This window comes from Fukomys damarensis, unplaced genomic scaffold (assembly GCF_012274545.1).
Source record: "Fukomys damarensis isolate Sample0158 unplaced genomic scaffold, DMR_v1.0_HiC HiC_scaffold_36, whole genome shotgun sequence".
NCBI lineage: Eukaryota > Metazoa > Chordata > Mammalia > Rodentia > Bathyergidae > Fukomys > Fukomys damarensis.
This window is the reverse complement of record NW_022900948.1, coordinates 10681793-10693687: the sequence shown is the minus strand read 5'-3', so window position 1 is coordinate 10693687 and position 11895 is coordinate 10681793. Positions and strand designations below refer to the sequence as shown.

The window sequence follows — 11895 nt, the reverse complement described above, 5'->3', positions numbered from 1 at the left end:
AAAAAAAAAAAAAAAAAAAAAAAAAAAAGTGGTCAAGGGGAAATACAGAAATACAGCCCTTGCTATAAATTTTACTGTACTGGGTTCATCCTGTGTAGCCCTAAAGAACTGTTACTAAAATAACTGCTAGAATAAATCACTTGAAAACAGGGCCAGAGGTGTCTTTCTCATCTGTATTTCTCAAATCCATATAGAACCGGGGTCACAGCAGATTCCCATTTTTCAACCAAGCAGCTGAGGGTTACCTTAGAAGCTGCATGCATATACATACATCTATGACAAGCATGAGGCATGGTAGCATCTTAAATGATTGATCATATGGTTCAGTGAAAAACTTTTTTCTTCCCCAGGCTACTTATTTCAAATTCAGGACAGAGTATATGGAACACAGAAATATGAACAGTGGATCGTTGCAATTCATAAAGAATGCAGAGTGTTTCAGTTGCCAGACAAAGAAGAAGAGAGTAGGATTTGTAAAGCGATGTATTTGTACACTTCACATTTGCGGGTATGTTATTTATTTTGAAAAGATGTTTTAGTTATAGCATCTCCTGGCAGCTGAGAGAATATCAGCTTCTCATTCTATTACCAAGTGCTCACTTAGGAACTTTTCAATGGGTCCTGTTGTAATTTTCTGAAGCATGTGCTTTCTTACTTTTGGTAAATTATATGCTCAGAAACCCAAGGCCTGTAATTAACTAAGTCTGTAGTAACTACTCTTCTTATTATGCCATTGAAAATAGTTAAAAATGTATTCAATTAGCATGTATTTGTCTTAATTGAATTTCAATGTATGTCATCAGTGCCATCATTCCGAGGGATGTATTTAATTTAATGATGACTTTAGAAATTAAGTTGAATGGCATAATTATACAGATTAATGGTAGATGTTCAGCTGCTTTGTTACTGCTTTTTATGACATATGATTTTCATGTAGTTTTCTCATTTACATGGTATAATTCTAAAATCCAAAATGATTCTCATTAATGTTTATAGCTAATTGAGATTTTTAAAAAGAGTATTATATAGCTCAAAAGTTTTATTGTAGTACCGATAGGGCTGTCCATCTTAAAAAACTCAATTGGAATAGACTTGGAAATTCTCTTTAAACTAATAACCTTATCAAGTACAGCTAATTAAACTTCAGTGCAGCATATGTGTTAGATGTTGGAAACATACTGAAACTCAGTTTTTATTTAAACAGAAATATAATGATGCCCTTATTATCAGTGAAGATGCACAAATGAAAGACGCTTTGGATTACTTGAAGGATTTCTTCAACAATGTCCGAGCAGCGGCATTTGATGAGATTGAACAAGATCTTACTCGGAGGTTTGAAGGTAAGGGATGTTTTTAGAACAGGAACCACTGGAGTCATGGGTTTAGGAAGATACAAAGAAGGGCTGGGGATTTAGCTCAGTGGTTCTGCCACCTGCCTCACAAGTGCAAGAACCCAAATTCAATCCCTGGTACCCCCCCAAAAGATACAAAGAGTAGATCAGTGAGTGTGTACAGATTCCAGGGAGCAGCTGTGTAGTCCAAACCAACACAACTGCAGGCAGATCTGCCCTGGCCCCAGAGGCTCCAAGCCTGCCCAGACTAAGCCCACCCAGGAAAGAGCTGCAGGGACCCGAACCAAGGATCCCAGCCAGGGATCCACCCTGACCCCAGAGGCTGGGGCAAACCTGCCCATACAAGGCCCTCCCAGGAAAGAGCTGCACAGGCACACAAGCTTCAATCAGAGACCTGGCCCTTAGCATCGGTGGTTTGCAGCAAGGAATTGGTGTACTGGTGAGTAGAAGAGAAAAGGCATCTTGGTGGCTTGGTGAGAATTGAAGACCACTGGGTGAGCAAAATGTTGTCTCAATAAAGGCACAGCAGACTGCATCTGTTGAAATGACAAGACATATACACAAGTCCCAAAACCAGACTTCCAGATCACCTAAAGCAACCCCAAAGGGAAATGAGATAGAACACTCTGATACTCAACCACCTGGACTCCCAGAACTGGCAACAAAAGAGATCTGGAAAAAATGAAATCAGAAATAATTTCTCAGATAACAGCAGAGATTGTGCCCATAGTATAAGACATGATTAATAAATCTAGAGCAGACACAGATTAAAAAAAAAAAAATTAGAGGAGCTGAGAAACATGATGGAATCCCAACACAGGAGACAAATAGAATCCATAAAACAGATACAGATTTCCAGGAGATTAAAATCTCCATGCAGCAGAACAAGACAATGCAAGTACAGAATTTCAGATATAGAAGATAGGATTGCAATTAGTGACCACGAGAAGAAAAAAATAGTAAGGGAGGGACCATGACAGATCAATTCAGCAGCTGCTAGATGATTCAAAGAATAACATAAGAATGATTGGAGTCAGTGAAGAAACAGGACAGAGTGCAGATGACATAAAAAAACTGTTCACTGAAATAATGGCAGAAAATTTCCCAGATAGGGGGAAAGAACCTGACATAGATAAAGGAGACTTACAGATAAATGAGGCTTATAACTGTGATTTTAAAAAATCCACACATAGGTATATAATAGTTAAAATTCCAGAAACGCAACAGAAGAACAAAATTCTACAAGCAGTTAGAGAAAAGAAACAAACCATATACAAATGAAAACCCATAAGAATCACAGCAGACTTATCAAAACAAACCCACAAGGGAAGAAGATCATGGATTGATGTATTTCAAGCCCTAAAGGAAAACAACCTCCAACCCGTATTGACGTACCCTGCAAAAATATCTTTTATAATTGATGGAGAAATAAGATACTTTCATGACAAAGAGCTCTTTAGGAACTTCATGAATACTAAACCAGCACTCTAGAACATTTTAAACAATATCCTAGTAAAAGACAATGAGGATCACAACCCCAGTAAGCCCAGCAGCATGAATCCATCAGGAATGATAGATTTGCATTTAAGACATTAAATGCAAAGGGGGAGAATCAAACAAAAAAAGTCATGACAAGGTTAAGTCAATACATATCAGTTATAAACATTAATGTTAATGGCCTCAATTCACTAATGAAAAGAAACAGACTCGAAGAATGGGTCAAGAAGCAAGATCCAAGAAACACAATTCAAAAATAAACTTATAGACTGAAAATTAAAGGGTAGAAAACAATACTCCATGCAATAGGAAACCAAAAAAAAGCAGGAGTAGCTATCCTCTTTGTAGATCAAGTGGATTTCAGACCAACTCTGATTAAGAGACAAAGAAGGATACTACATCCTTGTAAAGCGAACAATCCAAGAGGAAGAGATGACAATCATAAATATATATGCACCAAACGTGTGCCCATCTATATAAAACAAATACTAATGGACATGAAAAATCATATAAGCACTAATACCTTAGTATTGGGAGACCTCAATACTTCACTAACACAAATAAATAGCTCAACCAGACAAAAAAAACAGTGAAATAGTAGAACTCAATCAAACTTTTGAACAATTCAACATAACATGTTTACAGAGTATTCCACCCCACAAAATTAGAATACCACATTCTTTTCAGCTGTACATGGATTGCTCTCCAAAATAGACTACATACTTATAGAACATTTCTAAAGATTTGAAGTTACCCCCTGTATATTATCAGACAATAATGCAGTAAAATTGGAGATCAGTAGCAAAAGAAACCACAAGAATTTCATAAATACATGGAAATTGAACAACACACTTCTGAATAACCAATGGGTCACAGAGGAAATTAAAGAAGAAATCAGACAGTTCCTACAATTACATGACAATGACAATACAACATACTGGAATCTATGGGACACAATAAAAGCAGTCTTATAAGGAAAATTTATAGCAGTGAATACTCATAATAGGAAACAGAATGAGCTCAATTACACAACCTGATGCTGAACCTCAAGCTTCTAGAAAAAAGAGCAGGTCAAACTCAAAGTAAGGGAGGAAATTATAAAGATTAGGGCAGAAATTAATGCAATGGAGACTAAGAGAACAATACAAAAACTCAGTGAAGCCAAGAGTTGGTTCTTCAAAAAGATAAACAAAATTGACAAACCCTTAACCAACCTTATCAAAAAAGGAAAGAAAAGGCCCAAATCCATGCAGTTATGAATGAAATGGGTGAAATTACAACTGACCCAGCAGAAATCCAGAGGATCATCTGTACCTACTTAGAGAACCTATAAACCAACAAGATGGAAAATACAGAAGAAATGGACAGATTTCTATGAATTACCAAAGTTGAATGAAGATTACCTAAAAATTCTAAACAACCCAATATCAGACGAGATTGGGCATGTTCAGTGTCATATGGCTGTAGACTACACAACCCAGTATCAAGCAATTAAATTGAAAACATAATAAAAACTTACCAACTAAGAAAAGTCCAGGTCCTGATGGCTTCACTGCTAAATTTTACAAGACATTTAGAAAGGAACCACTGCCACTACTTTTTAAACTTTTCAATGAAATTGAAAGGGAAGCAATACTCCCAAATTCATTTCTGGAAGCAAGTATCACCTTGATCCCCAAAGCAGAGAAAGACCCAACCAAAAAAGAGAACTATTGGCCAATCTCACTAATGGACTTAGGTGCAAAAATCTTTAATAAGATACTTGCAAATAGAATGCAAGACATCATTAAGAAGATCATACATCCTGACCAAGTGGAATTCATTCCAGGGATGCAGGGGTGGTTCAACATATGCAAGTTAATAAATGTAGTACACTATATTAATAGAGCCAAGGACAAAAACCATATGATCATCTCAATAGATGCAGAAAAAGCATTTGACAAAATCCAACATACATTTATGATAAAAACCCTCCAAAAATTGGAATAGATGGTCTCTACATCAATTTGATAGAAGCCATCTATGAAAAACCAACAGCCAATATCATACTAAATGGTCAAAAACTGAAATTCTTCTCACTAAAATCAGGAACAAGACAAGAATGTTCATTATCACCACTCTTGTTCAACATAATTTTGGAAACATTAGCCACAAAAATTAGACAAGAAAAAGAAATAAAAGGAATAAAATAGGAAATGAAGAAGTCAAATTGGCATTATTTGCAGATGACATGATACTGTATTTAGAAGACCCCAAGAACTGCACCTAAAGTCTTCTAGACTTAATAATGAAATTCAGCAAAGTAGCTATTTACAAGGTCAACACAAAAATCAATAGTTTTCCTGTATATGAAAAACAGACTCATTGAGAGAGAAGTGGGGCAATTTCTTTCACAATAGCATCCAAAAAATTGAAATACCTAGGAATCCACCTAATGAAAAAAATCAAAGATGTCTACTATGAAAACTACAGCACTCTGAAAAAAGAGATTGAAGAGGATATCAGAAAATGGAAAAACATCCCTCGCTTCTGGGTAGGAAGAATCAACATAGTGAAAATGGCCATCCTTCCAAAACTGCTATATAGATTAAATGCAATCCTAACTGAAATCCCAGTAGCCTACTTCACAGACATTGAGAAAACAATCCAAAAATTCATTTGGAAGAAGAAGAAGAGACTTAGAATAGTAAAAGCAATTCTAGGCAATAAAGACAAGGTAGGGAGTATCACAATCCTCAACTTGAAACTATACTACAGAGCCACTGTGATAAAAACAACATGGTATTGGCAAAGAAACAGACCTGAGGACCAGTGGAACAGATTAGAAAATGCAGAAACAAGTCCGGACACACTCAGCCATGTCATCTTTGACAAAGAAGCCAAATACCCTCACTGGAGGAAAGATAGCCTCTTTCATAAACGGTGTGGGAAAAACTGGGTTTCAACTTGCCAAAGATTAAAATTAGACCTATCTCTCACCATGCACTAAAATAAAATCATAATGGATTAAAGATCTAAATATTAAAACAGAAACACTAAACACCTGGAAAAGAGGTTAGGCAGAACTCTTGAAGACACTGGTGTAGGAAAAGATTTTATGAACAAAACCTCAGTTGCCCATGAACTAGCACAGTCAATCAACAAGTGGGATTTTTTTCTTATTAAAAAGCTTCTGTACAGCAAGAGAAACAACCAACAGTGTGAAGAGACAACCCAAAAGGTGGGAAAAAGTTTTCACCAGCTCTTCCTAGATAGTAGACAAAGGTCTACTATCTAGAATATATAAAGAACTTAAAAGAATCAGACCTCCCAAATTTAAAGACCCAGTCCACAAATGGGCATCTGAAATGAACAGACATTTCTCAGACAAAGAAGTAGAAACAGCAAATAAACACGTGCAAACTGTTCTACATCAGTGGTCATTTGAAAGATGCAAATAAAGACACTGAGATTCCACCTCACCCCAGAAATAATGGCTGCTATCATGAAATCAACCAATGACAAATGCTGGTGGGGATGTGGTGATAGAGGAACCTAGCTCCACTGCTGGTGGGAGTGTAGACTGATGCAACTACTGTGGAAATCAGTATGGAGATAACTTAAAAGTCTAGGATTGGAACTCCCATTTCACTCTGCTATCCCCCTGCTGGGTATCTTTCCCAAAGAATTAAAAGAATAATACCACAATAATATATGTGCACCCATGTTCACAGCAGAACAATTCGTGATAGCTAAAGCTTGGAAGCAGCCCAATTGCCCATCAACTGGAGACTGGATAAAGAAAATGTGTTGTTTTTTTTAATAAAATGGAGTACTATTCATCCATAAAGATTGAGAAACTAGAGACATTTATAGTTAAGTGGATGCACATTGAGGTGATCCTCTTTAAGTGAAATAAATAGGACATATATGTGTAAGTACCTAATAGTTTCTCTAGTGTGAGAAACTGAAATTGTAAGGACTAGAAGGTATAAGAGATAATTTGAAATAGGAAGAAAAGGTGCAAAGCAGAAGGGAAATTGGAGAGGTAGGGGAAAATAAAGAAGGGAATGGAATTAACATGAGAAAAAGAAAAAATGGAAACAGTCTTTGTAGAGAGGGAGGGATGGAGGGGTTGAAGGGAGAGCAGGGGAATGGGGAAAAATTAAGAACCACAATGAATTATGTAAAGGTTCAAATTTTCAGTGATGAATGTCATTACATTGTATACCTTAAATGTACCAATAAAATTAATTAAAAAAAGAGTAAACCAAAATGACCCATTGTCCTATTGTCCTGATATTATTAGCAAAAATACAGAAAGGTATTAAATGAAAAGTAAGTTTTCCTCCTCTTTCTCTTCAATTCTTTTTCCTAAAGTAAGCATGTTAATTTTTTTTTTTTTTGTTCTATAACAAAGTACTTGATGTACGTATATGTAACCAGTGATATGCTGTGCTGGTAAACATTTAACAAACAATTCTCTGGGAATATGTATATATGCATAAAAGTACTATAAATTTTATTGATTTTGTTGAGGACAAATTTTTTGAGGATAAATCCTATAGTACACCACTTACAAATAATAGTAAGTACAATATTATTTATTGTAAATGCTGTATAATTAACTTTATAGAGTGCTTTACTGATTTTGCAGAACACTTCTATCCATAGCTAATCAGTGATTGCAATGAACAAAGAAGTGTAGTTCTGAGATGAATGTCAGTGTATATTTTCGTTAATGTCAAGAGTAAGGTGAAAATGAAACAACAGAGATGTATGTTAAAGTTTTACTTGTCTGTAAATGAGGTGAGCAAGTTTTTTTTGTTTTTGTTTTTTTTGTTTTTTTTTGCTAAATTGGATAATAGTTTTTCAATTACCTGTAGATTACTTTTCTCTTTTTGATTGATTTTCAAAACTTAATGGTTAAGTTTGATCTGGATTATTTTCTCATATAAATCTAGGCTGTCTATATATCATAGATAAAATACTGATTTTTAGTATTTTCTCAATTTTCTTGGTATAAATACTTTCATTATAATCAATTTCAGGCCACTAATATCATGCTATTAAACTATTGCAAAGAGATGAACAGTGACTCATGATTCTATAATATTTCTGCCATACAAATATAAGTGATATAAATAAGAAAATAGATAATAGTAAAAAGTAATAAAATAATTAGGACATTATAAGTGTGCACTATTTATTATTTATTTTTGATATGTCATTGAGTTGAAATTTATATACTTGAATTTTTAAGAGTGATTGTATTTAAAACTGGTACAAATAACTCAAATTTCACAGTTGTTCATTATCACTAGTCTGGTATGTTCTGGCTCAAGCACACCACTGAGAGATATCTATCTATATCTATATCTATCTATCTATATCTCTGTATATAGAGAAAGAAAGTTTATGAACTTAACTGATTTCGTGATTTTTGGGGAGGATGGCTGTGTTTGTGTTTGTGTTTGTGTGGGGAAGATAGCTATGGTCCCGTTTGTCACGCAATGACGAGTTTGTGAATGGAAGCAAAATCTTACTATGCTTTTGTTTGTGAACCAAGTTGTTTGCAAACAGAAGCATTCATGAACCAAGGTATTACTGTGTGTGATTAACTAGAGATACTGTCTTGTACATTGTTTTTTTAACTTAAAATATGTTTGAGATCTTTCTATATCAGCATATACATTACTCCCTTATTATTTTTAACAACCACACTATAGTAAGGACAAATATATGTCTGCTGAACTGTTTCCATTTGCTGGGCATTTAGGTCATTTTCTATTTTTCTTTTATCTTCTAAACCATAGTAGTGTGGATATCTCTTTTGTAGTTTTATAAATATATCTCAAATTCTTAAATATAAAATCTACATGATCAAAGGATTCATTAGCTTTATGTTTTGATAAATATTGCCAAATTTCCCTCTAAAAAGATTATACCAATTTAAAGTGGTAGTTATTGCTCAGAAAATTCTGGCCAAAGATTGATAATTAATTGTTGGAATTAAGGAACACAGTGCATTCCACATTTTTAGAATTTATAAGCCATTTGTAACGTGTTGCTCATTTACAGAAAAGTTGCCGGAACTAGAAAATGTTTCCATGGATCCCAGCAATGAGAATCCTAAACTCAAAGACCTCCACTTAATCTTACAAGAGGAATACCATGTAAATGCAGAGACAAGAACCATTCTTTTTGTGAAAACCAGGGCGCTTGTGGATGTAAGCTTCTCATTTTTCTTTTCCCCCGTGTGGATAGTAAATTGACGTAGCACCATTTATTTCAGATTACTCTTCACTCTCTGCAATCAAAGCGTTCATACATGTGTGGGACTATTCCTGGGTTCTCTGTTCTGTTTTATTTACTTTTTATTCTTACACTAATTTCTCACTGTTTTAATCACTTCAGATTGTAAATCTTGATACCTGTAGGATAAATGTTTCATCCTTTTATGAATTTTAGTCAAATTGTTATTTTTAATTTTTAAAAGTTTTTATCAATGCATGTTTGCAGTACATAATGATTACATTTGTCACGTGGAGTTGATATATTTACATATCTTAATTCTTTAATTCTTCCCTCCCCTCTCTGTACCCTCCTTCTATCTCTTGGTTGCCTATTTACAAAGGATTTATCTTTTTTATTTCCTATTACTATCTTTTATTGTGCTTTTTAAATTTTGTATACTTTGGGCTTTTCACATAAGAGAAACCATGAAATATTTAAGCTTGTGTGTCTGATTTGTTTCACTTAACATTATGGTCTCAAGGTGCATCCATTTTCATACAAATGATTCAAATTCATCCTTTTTTATGGCAGAGTAGTATTTCATTGTATATAAATACAATATTTTCTTTGTCTATTCATCTGTTGAGGGACATATTTAGCTATTATGAGTTGTGCTGCTATAAACATGAGTATGCATGTATCATTGTAATATAGTGTGTCTACCATTTTTAGGAAGATACCTAGAAGGTTGAATGGAGTTTCTATTTTTAGCTTTTTGAGGAATCTCCATACTCCTATTCATAGTGATTGTACGAGTTTACATTCCCACCAACAATATAGAAGAGTTCCTGTTTCTCTGCAGCCTTGCCAGCATGTGTTATTATTTGACTTATTGATAATAGCCATTCTTTCTCGAGTAAGGTGAAGGTGCATTATTGTTTAATGTGTTCCTCTAATGGAAAGAGATGTAGAATTTTTTTAATGTATTTAGTGGCCATTTATACTTCTGAGAAGTATTTGTTCATTTTAGATGCCCACTTTTTATTAGGTCTTTTGTTTTGAAAATCTAATTATTTGAGTTCTTTATAAATTCTAGATATTATCCCTCTGGCCAAGGAGTTATAGCTTGCAAAGATTTTTTTCTATTCTGTACATTTTCTTTTTACTCTCTTGTTTTTTCCTTTGCTGTGCAGAAACTTTTTAATTTGATATAAGCCCATTTGTTGACACTTGTGCAACTGAGATTCTGTTCAGGAAGTCTGTGTGTTTAAAAGTTTTATCTTCCAGTGGATTGTTTCTAACATTTAGTTCTTTGATCCATTTTTGTTTTAGTTTGGTATGTAGTGAGATATATAGGTGTAAATTCAATCTTCTACATATGGACAGTCAGTTTTTTGGCTCCTTGTTAAAGATCAGATAGCTGAATGTACTTGGGGTTGTTTTGAGTCTTTTATTCTGTTCCACTGATTCATCTGCCTGTTTTTATGCCAATACCATGCTGTTCTTTTTGTTTTTAATCACTGTAGCTTTGTAATACAACTTGAAATTCTGGATAGTGATGTTTCTCACTTTGCTTTTATTGCCCAGGATTGGTTTTGGTATTCTGGGTCTCTTCTTGTTCTATATCTGTTGTTTTTTATAATTCTGGGAGGAGTGCTGTTGGTATTTTGATTGAGGCTATATTAAATTTATAGATTAGTTTTGGTAGTATGGCCGTTGTTACAGTATTGGTTCTGCCTATCTGGAACGGGTATCTTTTTATTTTCTGATTTATTCTTCAGTCTTCTTTTTTCAGAGTGCTGTAGTTTTTGTTGTAGAAGTCTTTCACTTCTTTGGCTAGGTTAATTCTTAGGTATTCAATTTTTCTTGAAACTACTGTGAATGGTACTGTTTTACTAATTTCTTTCCTGGTGGGTTTGTTATTGATATATACAAACACTTTTAACTTTTGTGTATTGATTTTGTACCTTCTACCTTACTGACTTTGTTTGTTACCTCTAGGAGTCTTTTGGTGGAATTTTTTGGGTCTTCTGTGTAAAAGACCCTGTCTGTGAATAGTTTGATTTCTTCCTTTCCTACAAGTACCTATTTTATTTCTCTTACATGATTGCTCTGACTAAAGTCTTGAGTACTATATTGAACAAAAGTGGTGATAGTAGATATCCTTGTCTTTTTCTTGATTTTTGAGGAAAAAATTTTAGGTTTAGGTTTTCCGCATTTAATATAATATTGGCAGTAGATTTGTCATAGAAGTCTTTTATCAGGCTGAGAGAAAGTCTTTATTTTTAGGCTTTTTATCATGAATAAATGTTGCTTTTTGTCATGGGCTTTTTCTGTGTCTATTGAGATGATCACATGCTTTTTGTCTTTGTTTCTATTTATGTGATGTATTACATTTATTGATTTGTGTGTATATATTATTCTTTTGGTACTGGGGATGGAACTTAGGACCTTGCGCTCGAGGGACAGGCGGCTGATTTGTGTATGTGGAACCATCCTTGCACCCCTACTTAGGGTGACGAAGCCTGCTTAGTCTATGTATGAACTTTTGAGTGATTTGTTGCATTGTTTGCTAGTATTTTATGAAGTGCTTTGCATCTATGTCTGTCAAAGAGATTGGCCTGTGTTATTCTTTTTTAGTTGAGTCCTTATCTGATTTTGGAATCAAGGTAATGCTAGCTTTCAGGAAGACTGGGAGTACTCCTTCCCTTTCAATTTCATTAAAGAGTTTAAGAAGTATTGGCATTACGTCTTCCCTGAAGTTCTTGTAGCATTCAGCAGTGAGTGCATCCAGACCTGGGCTTTTCTTAGTTGACACTTTTTTTTTTTT

The 11895-nt window shown here is 34.4% G+C and overlaps 1 protein-coding gene across 2 annotated transcripts in view; it reads left to right on the top strand.

The window, feature by feature from the left end:
- The window catches only part of Ddx58 (DExD/H-box helicase 58), a 59744-nt gene that overhangs the window by 24667 nt on the left and 23182 nt on the right, over positions 1–11895 (top strand). For both annotated transcript variants that reach the window (XM_033759053.1, XM_033759052.1), the window contains exons 11-13: positions 351–508; positions 1205–1340; positions 8910–9058. In XM_033759053.1, coding sequence (XP_033614944.1) covers positions 351–508; positions 1205–1340; positions 8910–9058 — 443 coding nt within the window. The remainder of the gene's footprint in view (positions 1–350; positions 509–1204; positions 1341–8909; positions 9059–11895) is intronic.